The sequence below is a fragment of the Cebus imitator genome, unplaced genomic scaffold (genome assembly GCF_001604975.1).
Source record: "Cebus imitator isolate Cc_AM_T3 unplaced genomic scaffold, Cebus_imitator-1.0 Scaffold135, whole genome shotgun sequence".
Taxonomy (NCBI): Eukaryota; Metazoa; Chordata; class Mammalia; order Primates; family Cebidae; genus Cebus; species Cebus imitator.
The window spans coordinates 3,968,875-3,988,874 of record NW_016107450.1 but is presented as its reverse complement, the minus strand read 5'-3'; the positions used below and the strand labels follow the sequence as shown (position 1 = coordinate 3,988,874).

General features: G+C 40.6%; 1 protein-coding gene across 1 annotated transcript in view; it reads right to left on the bottom strand.

The window, feature by feature from the left end:
* Window positions 1–15,825: 15,825 nt before the first annotated feature.
* TM2D1 (TM2 domain containing 1) overlaps window positions 15,826–20,000 on the bottom strand; it is a 53,905-nt gene continuing 49,730 nt past the window's right edge. Inside the window, exons 6-7 of the mRNA XM_017541597.1 lie at window positions 18,806–18,935; window positions 15,826–16,135 (exon numbers count right to left, since the gene is read on the bottom strand). Of these exons, the coding sequence (XP_017397086.1) occupies window positions 18,825–18,935 (111 nt within the window). The 3' untranslated portion in view covers window positions 15,826–16,135; window positions 18,806–18,824. The remainder of the gene's footprint in view (window positions 16,136–18,805; window positions 18,936–20,000) is intronic.

Genomic DNA, 20,000 nt, shown 5'->3' with positions numbered 1-20,000 from the left:
TTTGAGGTAGGGTTTCTCTCCCGCTGCCCAGGTTGAAATGCAGTAGTATACTCTCAGCTCATCACAACCTCTGCCTCCCAGGCTCAAGTAATCCTCCTGCCTCAGCTTCCTGAGTAGCTGGGACTATAGGCATGCACCACCAAGCCTGGCTAATTTTTGTATTTTAGTAGAGACGGGGTTTCACCATGTTGGTCAGGCTGGTCTCAAACTCCTGACCTCAAATGATTTTCCTGCCTCAGCCTCCCAAAGTGTTGGGATTATAGGCATGATCCACCATGCCCGACCCGTCCCACTTTTCAAGGTGTGATGGTTTTGAACTGTGTCCACTTGGTTAATCTGGAACCACATTTTCCAGGATATCTTTTCCTGTATGATTCCAGGTTTAAGTTGATCAAAAGAGAAATTTGCAAGAGTTCTGGAAAGAACATCCTGATTAGATATGGTGAAAGACGTTAACAGAGGGGCTAACAAATTCAAACTGGTCCTCGCACCCCAATGTTCTGAGAGCAGTTCTCCTTCCCAACTGCTGGCCCTGATGACCACCAACTCTCCCAGCCCATCATCAGATACAGAGTAACCAACCTTCTATGGGCTTTTCCATCAGTTCTCTGTGGTAGTCCCACCCCAGAGCTAGATACCTGTGGCTTCCCAGATTTCCCTTGCAAGCTCCCACTCATCCACATATGGCAGTGTTTCAGGGGGGTTAAGTAGCAATTTTATTTCTGATCTTCCAGCTTTCCTTTCTGGACCTTGTTTTGCCAGATGCTGCCACAATTATGTAATATCTAATTGCTATAATCAATTCTTCATTCCATAATACTCATAGTGGTTCTGTTTACCTGATTAAACCTTGACCTGATACACAAGGCTCAGTTCATGTAACTGCTATTCCTTGATGCCTTCTCTGACTATTCCAGAGCAATTTCTCTATGCCTCTTTGCCAGACATTTAAGCTGTAGCTCAACATTTCAGCTCTAGCAAATGTGTCTGTAGTCCTCCACTGGCATCAGTCATATATTAGCTTGTACTGCATTTATATCGACATAGGCCTTCATGGTTCTCCGTGTATGGTTGGTATTTCAGAAGAGTTTAATGAAGAAATAAAAATTTACACACCCTATGTGTCACCATTCTCCCCTCTCACACTTATAGCAAACATTATTTATTGATCCCACCTCTTATTCCCATGATGCTTGAGCTAAGCCTTACGATCCTTTTCCACACAGTAATATAGATAGGCAGCTGGAACGGGCATGGATGAAGAAACCAGTTTTTCACACAGTTTCCATAAGTCTGATTATGAATTATACTTTTACACAAATAATATCAAAGGTCATAGTGTCTGTACGGACGGAAGCTCAGATGCTACTTACCACCCGGCTGCCCCTATTTTTCACATAGATTTCCAATAAGTATTTGTTGAATGAGAGAATGTAGCCTTCACAAAATAAGCTGTGTGATCTCTACAAACCAAAGTGACTCAACGAAGTTCCCATCTTTTTTTGGAGGGGAGGGTGGGACAGTCTTGCTCTGTCACCCAGACTGAGTGTGGTGGCCTGATCTTGGCTCACTGCAACCTCTGCCTCCCAGGTTCAAGTGAGTCTCCTGCCTCAGCCTCCCGAGTAGCTGGGACTACAGGCACTAGCCACCACGCCTGGCTAATTTTTGTATTTTTAGTAGAAATGAGATTTTGCTATGTTGGCCAGGCTGGTCTCGAACTGGTGATCCACCCGCCTCAGCCTCCCAAAGTGCTGGGATTACTGGCATGAGCCACTGTGCCCAGTCCCCAGTCCCACCTTTTAAAATAATGAATAAGCAAAAGGCCAGTTAGAGTGAGCCTCTTGCATTTTAAGAAGCCCATTCCAGTCGTAACAGTTCTTTCTGGGCTAAAGGAGGCAAAATACAAACACATCCATGCCCCAAGTAACGACAACAACAACAATGACATGCTGTCAGGTATTTGGAAAGAGGGAAAACCTTTCTAGCTTTTGTCCTTCCACTGTTATTAGCCCACGTCTTGGCAGGCATATACGAGGAAGACTGGAGGAGAAAAGAAGTTTGGAGGGAAAGTTTGGGTTCAAAGGAGTCAGGTAGAATTAGATAGGAAATACAGGGTCTAGAGAAGGATATTTTTTGTTCATTTCTGAAAAGGGAACCCAAATAAACACATGATTGATTTGACACTTGGAAATATTATTTTTGGTTTTCTCTCTTTTCCTTAATTTTGCCTCATCAACCAAGGTCCATATCTCTAAGAATCTTTTCAGGTACTTCCCATTCCTGTGTTCATTCTCTTATTTCCTATTCCTGCAAACAAAATCAGATGATGCCTCTTATAATCTTGGAAACTGATCATTGAAAGCAGGTACTTCCCATTCCTGTGTTCATTCTCTTATTTCCTATTCCTGCAAACAAAATCAGATGATGCCTCTTATAATCTTGGAAACTGATCATTGAAAGCAGGTACTTCCCATTCCTGTGTTCATTCTCTTATTTCCTATTCCTGCAAACAAAATCAGATGATGCCTCTTATAATCTTGGAAACTGATCATTGAAAGCATGGACGGCAGAAAAATAAAGAAAAAAATCTGTGTGTTTATTCCAAGGGGTAGAAAGTATATTTAAAAGGTTACTCTGTTGGGTAGATGATGTCCAAAGTAAATCATTCTCCCTAATCCTTGCAATTACTCACATACAACCTCCATGCTAAAAAGAAATAAAAAGCAATGCTGTTCTTTCCTGTTCTCTTTCTCACTTGAAAATTGTGTGTCTGGTTTCTGTTGGTTTCTCATTGGGAGAGAAATTTTAAGAATACCTCAACTCAATTGACATGTATCCACACACTGAACTCTGGGGGGTGCACAAGCTAACAAGAGCTAGGGTTGGGTGTGGTGGCTCACACCTGTAATCCCAGCACTTTGGGAGGCTGAGGTGGGAGCATCACTTGGGCCCAGGAGTTTGAGATTAGCCTGGGAAACACAGCGAGACCCTGTCTCTACAAAAAAATTTAAAAATTAGCCAGGTGTGGTGGCACATGCCTATAGTTCCAGGTACTCACTTGGGCTTGGGAGATCAAGGCTGCAGTGAGCCATGATCATGCCACTGCACTCCAGCCTAAGTGACTGTGCAAGACCCTGTCTCAAAAAGACAGAACTATCCCACATTCACTTTCTGCTTCTCCATCAGTCAAAAGAGCTCTAAGGCCTGGATAACTGTTACATGAGATATTCTTATTTCCCCTCCACATTTTTAGAAACGTTATCATAAGACAGACCCACAGCCGACAGTTTCTCTACTAGAATGAAAGCAGCATTAGGGCCAGATATTATTTTGGTGTTTGCAACCCAAGGGACTAAAGCAAGGCCTGACCCAAAGTAGGTGATGAGTAAATGTTGAATAAATGACTGAGTTTAATCTTTTAGTATGGCAGGCAGAATAAAGGCCCCCTCCCGAGCTGTCCACATCCTAGTTCCCAGAGCATCTGAATATAGTTTTTCATTAGTATCTTATCTTGCCTGGCAAAAGAATTTTGAGATAATTATCCTGGATTATCTGGGTAGGCTCAAGGTAATCACAAGGGTTTTGTTTGTTTGTTTGTTTGTTTTTGAGATGGAGTCTCCCTCTGTCACACAGGCTGGAATGCAGTGGCACTATCTTGGCTCACTACAACCTCTGCCTCGTGGGTTCAAGTGATTTTCCTGCCTCAGCCTCCCTGAGTAGCTAAGACTACAGGTGCGTACCACCACGCCCAGTTAAGTTTTTTGGTATTTTTAGTAGAGATGAGGTTTTACCATGCTGGCCAGGCTGGTCTTGAACTCTTGACCTCAGGTGATCCGCCCACCTCAGCCTTCCAAAGTGCTGCAATTAAATGCGTGAGCCACCGTACCTGGCCACAAGGCAGAAAATGAATGTAGCATAGTTCTTTCTTTTTGAGACAGGGTCTTGCACCGTCACTCAGGCTAGCGTGTGATTCTGCAGGAGTGTCAGAATCAGTCAAAGAGATATGACAATGGAAGCAGAGATCACAGTGAGATGTGGCCACGAACCAAGGAATGTGAGCGGCCTGTTGAAGCTGGAAAAGACAAGGACACCAATTCTCCCCTAGCACTTCCAGAAGGGCATAGCCCTGCAGGTACTTTCACGCTCAGTGAGACCCAATCTAGAATTCTGGCCTCCAGACCTGTAAGATGATAGATTTTTATTGTTTGAAGCCAGGGAAGTTTGTGGTAATGTGTTATAACAGCAATAGGAAATGAGTATAATTAGTACTAAGAGGCCATATAATAAGTCATTTGTAATGGACAATAACCAAATGATAGCCAGCACTTAATGAGCACTTATAGAGAAGTACAATACAAGATGCTTTATAGACATGCCTTATTCTAATTCTCTAAACGAGACCATAAAACAGGTATTGGCCAGGTGTGGTGACTCACACCTATAATCCCAGCACTTTGGGAGGCTGAGACAGGCAGATTGCTTGAGCTCAGGAGTTCGAGACTAACCTGGACAATAAGGCAAAACTCCATCTCTACTAAAAATACAAAACTTAGCTGGGTGTGGTGGCCTGTGCCTATAGTCCCAGCTACTTGGGAGGCTAAGGTGGGAGGATGACTTGAGCCCAGGAGGTGGAGGTTACAGTGAGCTGAGATCACACCACTGCACTACAGCCCTGGTAACAGAACCAGACCCTGTCTCAAACAAAGAAAAAAAAAGGCAAGTATTATTATTACTCTCAATTTACAGCTAAGGAAACCATGGTTTAGTAAAGCTAAGTTACTCAATCAAGATCACAGTCAGCAAGTGGCAAAACAAGGATCTAAACTCAGGCAATCTGGCTCTGTGTCATACTATCCCCCATGTTAGTGCTGAGAGGTGTGAAAAATTGTCTTGAACTATGTCAGTCCTGGCCCTCAAAGAACAAACAGAATGGAAAAGACCACTCTAACATAAACGTCAGATTATAGAGGATAACACAGATCCTAAATCATCTACGACCTGCATTTAATGAGGAAAAGAGGACAAGAAAGCTGGAATACACAGGACTATATGGAGCTGGACCTTGGAAGGGCAGCTGTGTTATGGACAGGCAGTGCACCGTGGAGGTCCCTTACAGGCTAGGGAAAGGAATGCGTGAAGGAATATTTGGTGCAAATGAACATGAAAATGGAGAAAGAAAATAATCCACAAAACCCGCCAGGGGAAAAAGTCTGATAAAGAAAAACAAGAAGGTCGGGTGCAGTGGCTCATGCCTGTAATCCCAGCACTTTGGGGTGGCTGACACCTGCAATCCCTGCAGTTTGGGAAGCTGAGGTGGGTGGTCAGGAGTTTGAGACCAGCCTGGCCAACATGGTGAAACCTTGTTTCTACTAAAAACACAAAAAATTAGCCAGGCACGATGGTGTGCACTTGTAATCCTAACTTGTCAGGAGGCTGAGGCAGGAGAATAACTTGAACCCGGGAGGTGGAGGTCGCAGTGAGCCAAGACTATGCCACTGCACTCCAGCCTGGGGCACAGAGGGAGACTGCATCTCAACAAAACAACAAAAAAAAGGAAAAATAAATAAATAACTTAAAAAAAAACACAAAAAATAAAAACAAGAAGATAAAATACTTAATAATTTTTATGGAAACGGTAACATTTGTGGAACACTTATTCCACCTAAAGGGTATATTTGCATTTGTTATTTAATTTAATGCTCACAAACCCCTGCTAAATGAGTATTATTAAGCTTCGTTTTTTACAAAAGAGGAAATTAAGCATCCAGAGAGATTAAGAAATTGCTGCCAGGCACATACGCAGTCAGCTTCATTCTAAAATTCATGTTCTGTCCTTTGTTTCTTTTTGCCCCCATTATAGTTTCTTTCAGCCCTTCTCTGAGAAGGAGCATGTTTCCATTAAAGTAAGGATGACAGGCAGAGCTATCTGAAAAAAAAAAAATGGAAAGAGCTGCTTCAGAAGGTGGCAAGTTAAAAGCAATCAAGCTGAGGCTTAATTTCATTCAACCAGTTAGCTGTTCAACGAGCATTTACTGACAATCCCTGCGCTAAGCACCCAGAATAGAGAAATCACAGCAAAAGGACACCTAAGGCACCAACTGTTTAGTGAGGGAGACAAATGAGTAAGAAGACTTCCACACCAGCTTCAGAGAAGTGTTTACTGCTAGGGAGGGAAGGTGGAAAAAGGATTGGGAGGAGTGAAGCTTTACTTATAAGCTTTTATTTCTTCAGAGAAATCTGAAACAAATATGGCAAATTACTAATATATATTTAATCTCAGTGCTGAGTAGACAGGTGTCTGTTACAATACACCGCTTTATTTTAGCTTGTTTGTAATGTACCATAATATGGTAAAATCAACTAATTACTAAGTGATATTGCTTTTGGAGCCAGGTGCAGTGGCTCACACCTGTAATCCCAGCACTTTGGGAGGCTAAGGCAGGCAGATCACCTGAGGGCAGGAGTTCAAGGCCAGCCTGGCCAACATAGTGAAACCTCGTCTCTACTAAAAATACAAAAATTAGCCAGGCGTGAGGGTGTGCACATGTAGTCTCACCTTCTCAGGAGGCTGAGGCGGGAAAATCGCTTGAACCAGGGAGGTGGAGGCTGCAGTGAGCTGAGATTGTACCACTGCACTCTAGCCTGGAGACAGAGCAAGACTCCATCTCAAAAAAAAAACCAAAAAAAAAAAGTGTTGCTATTGCTTTTAAAAGAGATTATCATAATATCTAACCGGTGCCGTGCTAGAGGGAAGCACAGGATACTAACAAAGGACTGGAGGGGCAGCTAACCCAATTTAAAGAGGAACTGGACACAGCCATAAAAAAGAATGAAATCGGGCTGGGCGTGGTGGCTCATGCCTGTAATCCAAGCACTTTGGAGGCCAAGGTGGGTGGATCACCTGAAGTCAGGAGTTCAAGACCAGCCTGACCAACATGGTGAAACCCCGTCTTAAAAAAAAGATTAAAAGAAAAAAGAAAAAAAGAATGAAATCATGTCCTTTGCAGCAACTTTGTACTTTCTACTAAATTTTGCTGTGAACCTAAAACTGCTCTAAATAATAGTCTAGTATTGAAGAGGTGGAAAAAAACAGATGAGAACAATTTTGAAAATGTTACATAAAATAGAAACAGATACGTGTTAATGGGTAGTTTGGTATTATTACTTCATTCCTGATTCATAGATGAGGAAACAGGCTCAGAGAGATGAAGTATCTTGTCCAAGATCACACAGCACACTAAGAGGCAGAGGGTAGAATCTGAACCAAGGAAGTTTGGCTCCCTTGTTCACAAAAGTGGCCATATGTGAAAGGAGGTTTTGAGGCCTGTATTTGTTTCCCATTGTTGCTGCTCCAGATTGCCAGAAATTTAGTGACTTAAAACAACACACGCTCATTATCTTACAGTTCTGGAGGTATAGAATATCAAAATGAGTCTCACTGAGCTCAGCTGAAAATATTATAAGGCTGGTCCTTCTGGGGGCTCTAGAGAAGAATCCGCACCCTTGCCTTTCTCAGACAGCTTGGCAGTTTCTTACAAAACTAAACTTGTTCTTAGCATATGATTCAGCAATCATGCTCCTTGGTATTTACTCAGAGGAGGTGAAAACTTATGTCCACACAAAAACCTGCGCATAGACATCTATGGCAGCTTTATTCACAATTGCCAAAACTTGGAAGCAACCAAGGCATCCTTCAGTAGGTGGATGGAAAATAAACTGTGGTACATCCAGTCAATGGAGTATTATTCACTGAGAAAAAGAACTGAGCTGTCAAGCCATGAAAAGACACACAAAAAACTTAAATGCATTTTAGTAAATGAAAGGAGCCATCTTCTAGAGGCCATCTGCATTCCTTGGCTCTGGCCTCCTTCTACCTTCAAAGCAGTATCACATCTGTGATCTCTGTGTCAACTGTTACATTTCCTCTTCTGACCAAGGTACACCATAATTAAACTTCTGAAAACCAAAGAAAAACAAATACTTTAAAAAAGCCAAAGAGAAATGATGCATTACCTATAGAGGAACACCAATTTGTAAGAGGATGGATTTTTTTGAGATAGAGTCTCACTCTGTTGCCCAGGCTGGAATGCAGTGGTGTGATCTCAGCTCACTGCAACCTCCACCCCTTGGGTTCAAGTGATTCTCCTGCCTCAGTCTCCCGAGTAGCTGGGATTACCGGTGCCTGCCACTGCATCTGGCTAATTTTTGTATTTTTAGTAGAGATGGAGTTACAACATCTTGGCCAGGCTGGTCTTGAACTCCTGACCTCGTGATCCGCCTGCCTCAGCCTCCCAAAGTGCTGGGATTACAGGCGTGAGCCACCGCGCCTGGCTGAGGATGGATTTTTTAATCTGAAATCATGAAGGCCAGGAGGAAATGACACAACACTTTTCAAGTGCTGAAAGAAAAGAACTTTCAATTATGCATCCTATATCTGGTGACACTATCCTTCAGAAATGGAAGGGGAATAAAGATATTCTCAGATGAAGGAAAAACTAAGAAAATTAGTTTTCATTAAACTCACCCTTAAAAAATAGCTAAAGTAAACTGTCCAAACAGAAAGAAAATAACAGAATAAGGTCGGGAACTTCGTAAATTAAAAGAACAAGAACAGAATGGGTAAATATTAAGTAAATATAGCAGACTAACTTCCCTTCATATGTTTCTTACATCATATTTGGTAGTTGACGCAAAATATTTTTATCTGAAACAGAGTTTCACTCACTCTGTCTCCCAGATGGAGTGCAGTGGCGTGATCTCAGCTCAGTGCAATCTCTGCCTCCTAGATTCAAGTGATTCTCTTGCCTCACCCCTTGAGTAGCTGGGATTACAGCTGTGAGCCACCATGTCCAGACAAAAATTTTTTAAAATAGCCTACAAGTGCTACTAAGTGAGGCAAAATATGTAACACTATCTGATGTGGTGGCGCTCAATATATAGACAGGAAATACTTGAGACAATTATGTTTTAGAAGTGGGAAGCACAGCTGGGCGCAGTGGCTCACACCTGTAATCTCAGCACTTTGGAAGGCCGAGGTGGGCAGATCACCTGAAGTCAGGAATTTGAGACCAGCCTGACCAACATGGAGAAATCCTGTCTCTACTAAAAATACAAAATTAGCTAGGCGTGGTGGCACATGCCTGTAATCCCAGCCATTTTCGAGGCCGAGGCAGGAGAATCGCCTGAACTCGGGAGGCAGAGGTTGCAGTGAGTCGAGATCGCACCATTGCACTCCAGCCTGGGCAACAAAACAAACAAACAAAAAGAAGTGAGAAGCACAAAGGCACTTAATGGAAGTAAACTTTCAATACTTAAAGGGGTAAAGTGTTGACACCAGTAGACAGTGATAAGTTATATATTTTGGCAATATCTAGAGGGAGCACCAAAAAAAATTATGTAGGACAATATGCTCAAAAGCTGAGGAAAATCAGTTTTTTTAAAAGTTCAAGTAATGCCCAGAAGGCAAAAAGGAAAAACAGAAAAATGAAAAACACAGGGAGGAAACAGTAAAGAAGTAATAAAATGGCAGACTTAAGCCTTAATATATCAACAATTAATTTAAATGCAAGTGGCCTAAATACACCAATTAAAACAGAGATTAGCAGAATAGGGAATAAATGATCCAACAATATAACTGCCTGTAAGAAACTCACTTTGAACATAACAACTGTATGTTTCCTACTGCTGTTATAACAAATTACCATAAACTTAGTGGCTTAAAACAACATATATTTATTATCTTACAGCTCTGGCAACAGTGGGCTGGATAAATGTTTTTGGCACATTCATACAATGGAATACCATACCATAATAATGAGTGAAAGAAGCCAAATACATTAAGTTCAAAAACAGGCAAAACTAATCTATGGTGATAGACTCACAGAGGAGTGATATCATGAGGGGTGGATGCTGACTAGGAAGGAATACAAAAGAATGTTCTGGAGTGCTAGAAATGTTCTTTATTTTGAACTGGATGGTGGCTAAATGGGTATGTACACAGGCAGAAATTTATCAAGCTTTATACTTAAGATTTGGGCATCTTATACATACCTTGATAGAGTATTTTATTTATTTATTTAGAGATGGAGTTTTGCTCTTGTTGCCCAGACTGCAGTGCAATGGCACAATCTTGACTCATTACAACCTCCGCCTCCTGGGTTCAAGCGATTCTCCTGCCTCAGTCTCCCAAGTATCTGGGATTACAGGCATGCACCACCATGCCTGGCTAATTTTGTAGTTTTAGCAGAGACTGGGGGTTCAACATGTTGGTCAGGTTGGTCTCCAACTCCTGACATCAGGTGATCCATCCGCTTCAGCCTCCCAAAGTTCTGGGATTACACGCATGAGCCACTGCACACAGAATATTCTTTTTAAAATGAAGCCATTAGGCATTTGTAAGATTGTCTTTCCTTTTTGATGAAAAACTCCAGTGGGGAAATTATTAAAATGTGAGACAGATATATAGCCAGTTGTCCACCCAGAGAGGGCATAAAAGGGAGGTGACACAGTATAGTGATTAGGAGGATGGGCTTAGGAGTCACAAACCTGGTTTTAAGCATCATTTGCTGGCTGTGTAATGTTAAGATACTTGATCTTTCTAACCTTCAATTTAATTATGTATATAATATGGATATATAAATGGCTGTACTAACCTTGTAGGAGCATTGGAAGTACATGAGACAAAACATACAAAAATCTTAACAATCAGTTACTAAATACATACTCTGTGCCACATACTATGGAATATATTACTTAACCCTATGACAACTGCATGAGAAAGATACTAACATGTCCATTTTAAGAATGAAGAAACAAAGGTCCAAAGAGCTTGTCCATAAGCAGTGGCAGGTGTGTCTGATTCTAAAGTTCATGAATTTAAGCATTATCCTTTATGGTATACTTGGATGAATAAGTGGGAGGATATTCAAAAACTGAATCAGAAACTAGCCTGAGTTCTGCAGAGGGGTACGATATTTAACTAAAGCTTCCGTTAACATGTTAAGGCCTAGCCAACAATATCTATAGCATAAAAGACCCTTTATCACTGGAAGGGAAACTAATCATCCTGTCTCCTGAGGTGATTATAAGGATTAAATGAGATAATCGGCTCAGGAGAGTACATAGCAAATAACAGGCAACTTAGTAGCTTCCTTCAATTATTTCTAATAATTTATTCCCTGATCTTTTCTCAAGAACCACCTCTAGAAACCACCCATTCAAAGAGAAAATTTTAATGTTTATAAAATATCTGAGCGGCGCTCTGAGGAAGCAAATCATGTAAGAATGTGGGAAAGAGTACTCCAGGCAAAGGAAAGAGCAAGTGAAAAACCTTGAGGTAGACCGGGCACAGTGGGTCACACCTATAAGCCTAGCACTTTGGGAGGCCGAGGCGGATGGATCAGTAGAAGTCAGGAGTTCAAGACCAGCCTGGCTAATATGGTGAAACCCCATCTCTACTAAAAATACAAAAATTAGTCAGGCATGGTGGCATGTGTCTGTAATCCCTGCTACTCGGGTAGCTGAGGCAGAAGAATCACTTGAACCCGGGAGGCGGAGGTTGTAGTGAGCAGAGATCGTGCCACTGCACTCCAGCCTGGGCAACAGACAAAAACTGTCTCAAAAAAAAAAAAAAAAGTCTTGAGGTAGAAATTGGGCTGTGTGGTGGCTCATGCCTATAATCCCAGCACTTTGGGAGGCTGAGGCAGGAGGAATGCTTGAGGCCAAGAGTTCAAGACCAACCTGGCCAATACAGTGATGCCCCGTCTCTATGGAAAAAAAAGGAATCAATTTGGCATGTCTGAAGCATGACAGAAGCTGCTGGAGAACAGGCAGAACAGTGACAGTTCTCATTTATTTTTATCACTTTGCCTGCTGTGTGGACAATATAGCATAGGAGGACAAGAGCAGAAGAGGTGCACAGTAGGTCAATAAATAGTTGAGAATTAATAAACAATACATTTGCTTCTTTTGAATACCTTTTAAAAGGCTCAAAATACCTTTTTCTTTTTTTTTTTGAGACAGTTTCACTCTTGTTGACCAGGCTAGAGTGCAAAGGCTCGATCTCGGCTCACCGCAACCTCTGCCTCCTGGTTCGATTCTCCTGACTCAGCCTCCCAAATAGCTGGGATTACAGGTATGTGCCACCATGCCCAGCTAATTCTGTATTTTTAGTAGAGATGGGGTTTCCTCAGGTTCCTCATTATCATGGGATAATGCCATTATCCCATTCTTTTTAAAATGTGTCATTTGGTCAGGTTGTTCTCGAACTCCCAACCTCAGGTGATTCCAAATCCTCAGCCTCTCAAAGTGCTGGGATTACCAGCATGAACCATCGCACCCGGCTTCAAAATACTTATTAAAAGCAATTTTTGTTATGTCGTAAACCATTTCACTCCAATAGTTTGCCTCAGTGACAAATCACACAGAGAAGTCATGCCATTCTCCTTAATGTGTCTCATACTGCAATAATAAATGAATTTCATCATCTACTCACAGAATTAGTCAAATTTTGAGGTTTTCCTAAAAATCAAAGATAGGATCTTGAGCCTTCATAATCGTACCCTCTTAAATACAAAATTAGCTCACATGATAAAAGTTCCAAACACCACACTTTCTAGAGCATTCTGGTAAAACAACATTTTTCTTTGGCATATGTGGCCCAAATAGCTCTAACCTTAATCATTTTTCAAGTTTTAATCTCCACATGCTTGGCATATTCTGATAACACTGACAGGTTAAAAGCAACACTCTGTTGTATGCATAGTGATTGCTTGCAATTAACCATAATTTAGGCTGAAAGTAGACTGATCAGCTGCCTCACAGCAACATTTTAAAACTTATTAAATATCTTCAGCGAACTTTACATGAAAAAGCAACAAAAACAAAATCTGCAACATTTCGGCTTTTTCTTACATAAAGAGAGTCTTAGTCTTTTATCAAGACTAATTATTGATAAAAAAGACATTTTTGGTCCATTTTACATTAAGTAAATGCACACATAGATAAAGATAATGGAGATAAGAAAAGCAGGTAAACAATGTCCAAATGAAGTGTCTTACCCTCCTTTTTTAAGACTTCTGAGGCAACTGGCATTTTATTCAAGAAATAACCATGCTGTAGCCCAGCGTGCAGAACCTCCTACAAAATCCACAGACCTCACCAGTACTTGATGACATTATCTCGTTCTTTTAGAATGTGTTCAATACACAATTGTTATCTGCCATTTAATCTTTCAACATTACCTGGCACATCACTACCTCTATTTATATGAAGATGGAGGGATTAGGGCTGGTTATGTGCTCAGTCACAAAATAAGTGATGAGAAACAGAATGCAAACTCAGGACTCAGAAAAGTCTATACTTTTATCCTCCCATGCTGCTTGGATGCCAGCCCTCTAATATGGCATCCTACCTCTTCCTTTTAAATATATATATCAGGTAGGGTGCGGTGGCTCATGCCTGTGAGTCCAACACTTTAGGAGACCAAGGTGGGAGGACTGCTTCAGGCCAGGAGTAACCTGTGCAACATAGTCAGACCCTGTTTCTACTTTTACAAAAATTAATTGAAAAATAAAAATAGGCTGGGCGCAGTGGCTCACACCTGTAAACTTAGCATTTGGGGAGGCCACGATGGGTGGATCACCTGAGGTCAGGAGTTCAAGACCAGCCTGGCCAACATGGTGAAATCCTGTCTCTACTAGAAATTCAAAAATTAGCCAGGTGTGGTGGCATGCGCCTGTAATCCCAGCTACTCAGGAGGCTGAGGCAGGAGAATCGTTTGAACCCAAAAGGCGGAGGTTGCAGTGAGCTGAGATTGCGCCATTGCACTCCAGCCTGGGCAACAAGAGTGAAACTCCGTTTCAAAAAAAAAAAATACCCCCAAAACAATATTTCTTTTATACTCTTAGCAGTTCCATGAACAAATGCTGGCCATAGACATAACAGAATCTTTGAAGTAAGAAATCTTTCTGGGTAAATAGGTACTTCTGGAAATTACACTAATCCTTTAGGCAAAGGTGGAATCATTTGTACATGACTGCTGCAAGGCACTAAATGCTTCTATAGGATTGAAAGAATCCTTTCCATTTTGCCTTAAAGGCTTAGGAGTAATAAGGAATGACTGAGCTAATCCATCTCAATTTTGGTCACTCATCTAAAAGCAGGGTTAACATATAAAACATTTGATAGAAAGGGCATAACATATAGCTCAAATTCATACATACTACTAACAAATTGTCATAATAGAGCTCGGTGAAAGAAAAAAAAGCTGACAAATAGAATTTAAATGCATTCACATGGGTTTATTAAAAAATCTGTTAAAGAATTACATATTAGGCAAACTACAAGTGTTCTTGTCACGTAAATTTAGGAAACTAAAGTGAAAATAAAGTCTAAAGGTCTAATAACATATTGTGAAGAAACTTTGTTTCTATACTTCAACAACCCTTTTAAGAGTATAGCTTATTTGAATAAATACTTTTTAGCATCACCTGCTTTGAAACAGACTTACTGCCCGGCCAAGTTATTGACTACAGCTATTATGCAAGGATCAAGATGACTTTTCAAAATTTGACTGCAGGAACTCCTTTCTTTTTTTTTCTTTGAGACAGAGTCTCACTCTGTCGCCCAGGCTGCAGTGCAGTGGCACAATGTCAGCTCACTGCAACCTCCGCCTCCCAGGTTCAAGTGATTCTTCTACCTTAGCCTCCCAAGTAGGTTATTTCTTAAATAGTTGAACTAACCTTTCTGTGGAAACATGACTTACATTCTGGGCTTAGATGATACTGAAATAAACAATAAAGCACTGTCCACAACCTAAAGGAGCTCAGGGACACTAGAAAATGGGTATCTACCAACTAGTTTAACTGTGACCAAAAATAATCACAATGAAAAAGTAAGTCCCAAGGGAATATAAGGTTGTAAAAGGCAGGAATTTGGGGGTTTTGTTCACTGCTGCATCCTTCCATATACATCAAGCCTCCCACTTGCTAGAAAATCAAACTTGTTCAAACATCTCTTTGAACAAATCAAAGAGATGTTCCTGGTGTACATTAGGGGTCAACCCAAATTCATTTCATATATTAATATTTAATAATCTCCCACCAACTTGAGAAGCTACCACTGGAGCTAACTGTACTATATTGTCCACTTTTGAGGAAAATGTGTGACAAAAAAATATGGTTTTTACTCTTGAGGAGCACAGACACAAGTAATTTTGAAATTGGTATGCCTGTTAATAAAGAAAAAGTGGGATAGTATTCTGGGGACATAACATTTCATGTATTTCCATCTTCATGAAAACCCCTCTAAACATGGTAAGAAAAACCTGTGCTAACATACAGGTGCTGCTTTTTTCACACACTGGGGCATCACTTAAGGCACCTGTGCCGGCATCTGCTTGGTGGTGCTCACAGATGGAAGACATTAATCATCTGTTTGGTGCTCCCACCTTGTCCATCCAGCTTCAAATATAACTGCAGTGAGCTAAACGAGTCAGCATCTGGTCGTCCAAAGGCTAGTGTAGCACTCCCAAAGCAGAAAAGGAAAAAGTTCACACTTCAGAGGCCTGAATCAATGCCAGAAGTGTATATGTTGCCTCAAGGTTTCACAGACTCCCTAATGATCTTTAGCTCCCTGGATACCAAGGCAAAGACAGATCTGAAGGTTGCAGAAAAACAGGTGGGTTGTCATACATAAGACTGAAGCCCCAGGCAATATAAATGGTATTTGTTCACACCACGGATTAACTGCTTTGAAGGATCAAAATGGGTAAGACAGCTACATTCAACATTTAAGAAGATTTTCTCAATAACAAAGCACTAGAAATGTGAATAAGTTATACTTTTATTTTTCAGAAACAAAAATGACAAGTGGCAACTTGCCTTTGTAAAAGATTAAAGAGCATCAGGGTAATAAGCTATCTCTCATAGAGACAGAAGCCCAAGAAACGCTATTACACAGCTCTCAAAGAGAGTCCTATTAAATAAATCTCAGAATAATATACCTTTAAGTAAGTCAACAGAACAAAAACCACAAAAATCATACAGAACTCATAAAATGGCAGACGAAGGAAAAAGAGAAATCTTTAAATCCACATATTAGAAGTTCTCTATTAAAATCAATGAGGCTCAAAATCCTAAAACAGAAAAAAGAAGTATGTTAAAACACAACATTTATTAAGAGTCCAGTGACGTTACTACAGATGTACATTTTAACATTTCATTTACTTGCTCAATACATTTTTTTTTTCTCACTCTTGGAGCACTTCTGTATAATGCAGAGATTACATGAATGACAATGCAGATATTGGCTCTGAAATCCTAATTAAATGTTTATAGAATAGGCTAAAAAGAATGAGATTACTCTTAAAATTACGTCTGCTTAATTTTTTTTAGATGTCACTCTGTCATCCAGACCGGAGTGCAATGGCATGATCTAGGCTCACCACAACCTCTGCCTCCGGGTTCAAGCAATTCTCCTGTCTCAGCCTCCTGAGTAGCTGGGACTACAGGCGTACGCCACAATGCCCAGCTAACTTTTGTATTTTTTAGTAGAAACGGGGTTTCACCATATTGGACAGGCTGGTCTTGAACTCTTGCTCTCATGATCCGCCCGCCTCAGGCCTCCTCAGGATTACAAGCGTGAGCCACCGCACTGGCTATTTGTTTAATTTTTACCTGCTATGGCTGCGAAACAATCTACTTTTTAAAGAGACACAATTTACAGTATGAATAATAAAAGTTACATGAAACTACACAACCTGTCTCATAAGGAGAAACAATTTCCAAAATGAAAATGCCTAATACAAAACGATACAGTCAACAGGAACCAGGGTAGGATGGGAGGAAGATAACAGCCATGTAATAGAATAAATGGAAGACCTAGATTCTAGTTTCAGTTTTGCACTGCCTAGTTGTGTCTTAGTCTCAGCTTCCTTAGCTCTCAATTTTTTTCCTGGTAAGAAGAGGTAGATGGATTTCTAAGCTTTATTCCAACTTGAAGGCTCAATGACTTATAGTTTATAAGATTTGAAAACTTTTTGGACAATCAGTTGAGTAAACTCCTTACATCTTGAGAGTGTGCCACTGTTCAATCCCATGACAATAACTAAAAGGTGTATGCATAATTTTACTGTTAGAAAAGAAAAAATTTGCCGGGCGCGGTGGCTCAAGCCTGTAATCCCAGCACTTTGGGAGGCCGAGGCGGGTGGATCACGAGGTCAAGAGATCGAGACCATCCTGGTCAACAAGGTGAAACCCCGTCTCTACTAAAAATACAAAAATTAGCTGGGCATGATAGTGCATGCCTGTAGTCCCAGCTACTCGGGAGGCTGAGGCCGGAGAATTGCTTGAACCCAGGAGGCGGAGGTTGCGGTGAGCCGAGATCGCGCCATTGCACTCCAGCCTGGGGCAACAACAGCAAAACTCCGTCTCAAAAAAAAAAAAAAAAAAAAAAAAAAAAAAAAAAAAAAAAAAAAAAAAAAAAAAAAAAAAAAAAAGAAAGAAAAGAAAAGAAAAAATTCCACCTAAAGGGCAAAAGTATACTTCATATCCTATTTCTATTCTATAAGATAGAAAACGCATGTCTATTCTCTTGCTGGCCTCTAGACGCAGTCTGAGATAGAGTTGACTGAAAAACCTAGTACTAGGATAACGGTCAAGACATCTACCCTGTCTTTCTCTCTGCCTGTCTGTGTCTATGAAAGCTGCTAGACAGTTCAAAGTGAACTATTACTTAAGAACTACCCTTTACCCTTCATGATATATAGGATTTCTCGATTACAGAGAATGATTATACCAGGAAATGGTTTTCCTGATATTCTACCAAAATCCTTTCTGGGAAAAACTTTGCATTATTGGAAGATTATTAGAATAGACTAATGTATGGTAATTGAGATAAGAAACCTTGTAGTAGCCGAGTCCTAGAAAACCAGAAAGTTGAACCAGGAAGAAGAATGGTATCTCTGACTTCAGCAGGTTTATCACCTGTTTAAAGCTGAGGCTGGCCAGGCACAGTGGCTGACGCCTGTAATCCCAGCACTTTGGGAGGCCTAGATGGGTGGATCACCTAAAGTCAAGAGTTTGCCACTAGCTTGACTAAAATGGAGAAACTCCCTCTCTTACTAAAAATACAAAAGTTAGCTCGGCGTGGTGGGCGTGCCTATAGTCCCAGCTACTGGGGAGGCTGAGGCACAAGAATCGCTTGAACCTGGGAGGCGGAAGTTGCAGTGAACTGATATCATGCCACTGCACTCCAGCCTGGACAACAGAGCAAGACTCTGTCTCAATCAATCAATCAATCAATAAAATAAAGCTGAGGCCAATTAATAACTCTTACAGGCAGAGCCAAACTTTAGGTTAGAATAGGCACTTACAGGGAATTCAGGCTTTGGATCCTATCAGTATCTATTTTCAGTTTTAGGGAGGAGAAGCAAAGGAGGAAGTAAAAGATTATACTGATCCTTAGAGGGATGGGCAGCAGAAATATCTGCTATGCTGAACTATTTACGGCACGTACTTTCATCATAACCATCATATAAGAAATGCCTTTTTTTGATGTTACTTTTTTCTTGTGAACTTTGTCCTTTAACCATATACACCGCAAAGAGTCTGAAGTGAGAACCGCAGGAACCATGAGCATGGACTAAAATCCTTCTCAAAGGACTGGAGATGTTTCAGGCATAGGGTGACCTGAGAGGTCTATATGGTCTCTTAAAATTTTCTATGGTACTAAAATTCTCATAATTTTATATGAATAATATACTATAAGATTAGATATTATATATATATATGTATATATCACTTACTGTTTATTTTTTAAAATATTTATGGATATAATTGTGTTTTTCTAAATGTTTCATTAGTAATACTCAGTCTTGTAAGTCTGGTTCCATAATAATCTATAATGTAACTACTTCCATCTGAAGGTCCAACAATCTAGAAGAGACAAAATTTCAAAATTATTCATTTTACAAAAGATATTTCACAAAACTTTGAGTTTACTTTTCTCAGTTGTTAATAAAGTATTTCAGAAGCAAAACCTAAGCAGGTAATTTAGTGACTCATGTAGCTGAAAAGAATACTGGGATAGCTCAAAGGATCAAAAGAAAAGCTGCAGGAACCAAGGACTGAATTCTGTGCTCCCTGGGCCCTTTGCTTCCCTGCCTCTTTGCTTAGCTCTGCTTGTCTTCATTATGCAGAGCGGCACTCTCAACTAATTGCCAACAGCTCGAGAGTCACATATTCCCAGCTCAGCAGCTCCTAATAGAAAAAAAGTAAAATTTTCTTCCCCAATGTTTATATACCAATTCCAGGGAAAGACTTTTATCGATCTGCTTGGTTTTTATGCCTACGGTGGACAAACTACTCTATCCAAAGGAACAGATTTAATATGATTAGCCAGGCCAGACTGCCTGTGAGAGATGAGGTAGTATCATTGGCAGTTCTGCCAGAACCACCTGGAATGGAAAAGGAAGAGGTAGAAAAGACAACACACGTTCACCACAACCATCTTGTCTACTTAATCACATATGTGACAATCTAGTTAACATAATCTCTATAAATTATCCTCTAAGGTCGCAGTCTTCAAACTATAGCCTTAAAGGTGGACAAAAATTTACCAAGGTGTATGTAGGCCCAGAAGGGAAATTAGTCTTGAGATATGAATTCCCCAAATACTCTTTGTAAAACAAATCTGCCTGGTACCATGCTACAGTGGAAGCAACCCATCAGTCTCCCTTCCCACTGCCCCTCCCTGTCATTTCACCCACTTATTAACAGTAAAGCATACCTACCATCCAGGATACCCTGAGTCTTATGATGACATATTTCCCTGAGGTGTGAAAGCTTCTGAAGTGCCAAAGAGGTAACTCAAAATACTGGATTTAGGGAAATCTCTTTTACTCACATCTGTTCCAAAAATGCATTTCCAGTAACATTTTACATCTTTTTGCTTAAAAATAATTTGCTGAATTTGCAACATGTTTATGCTGTTTTGATCAA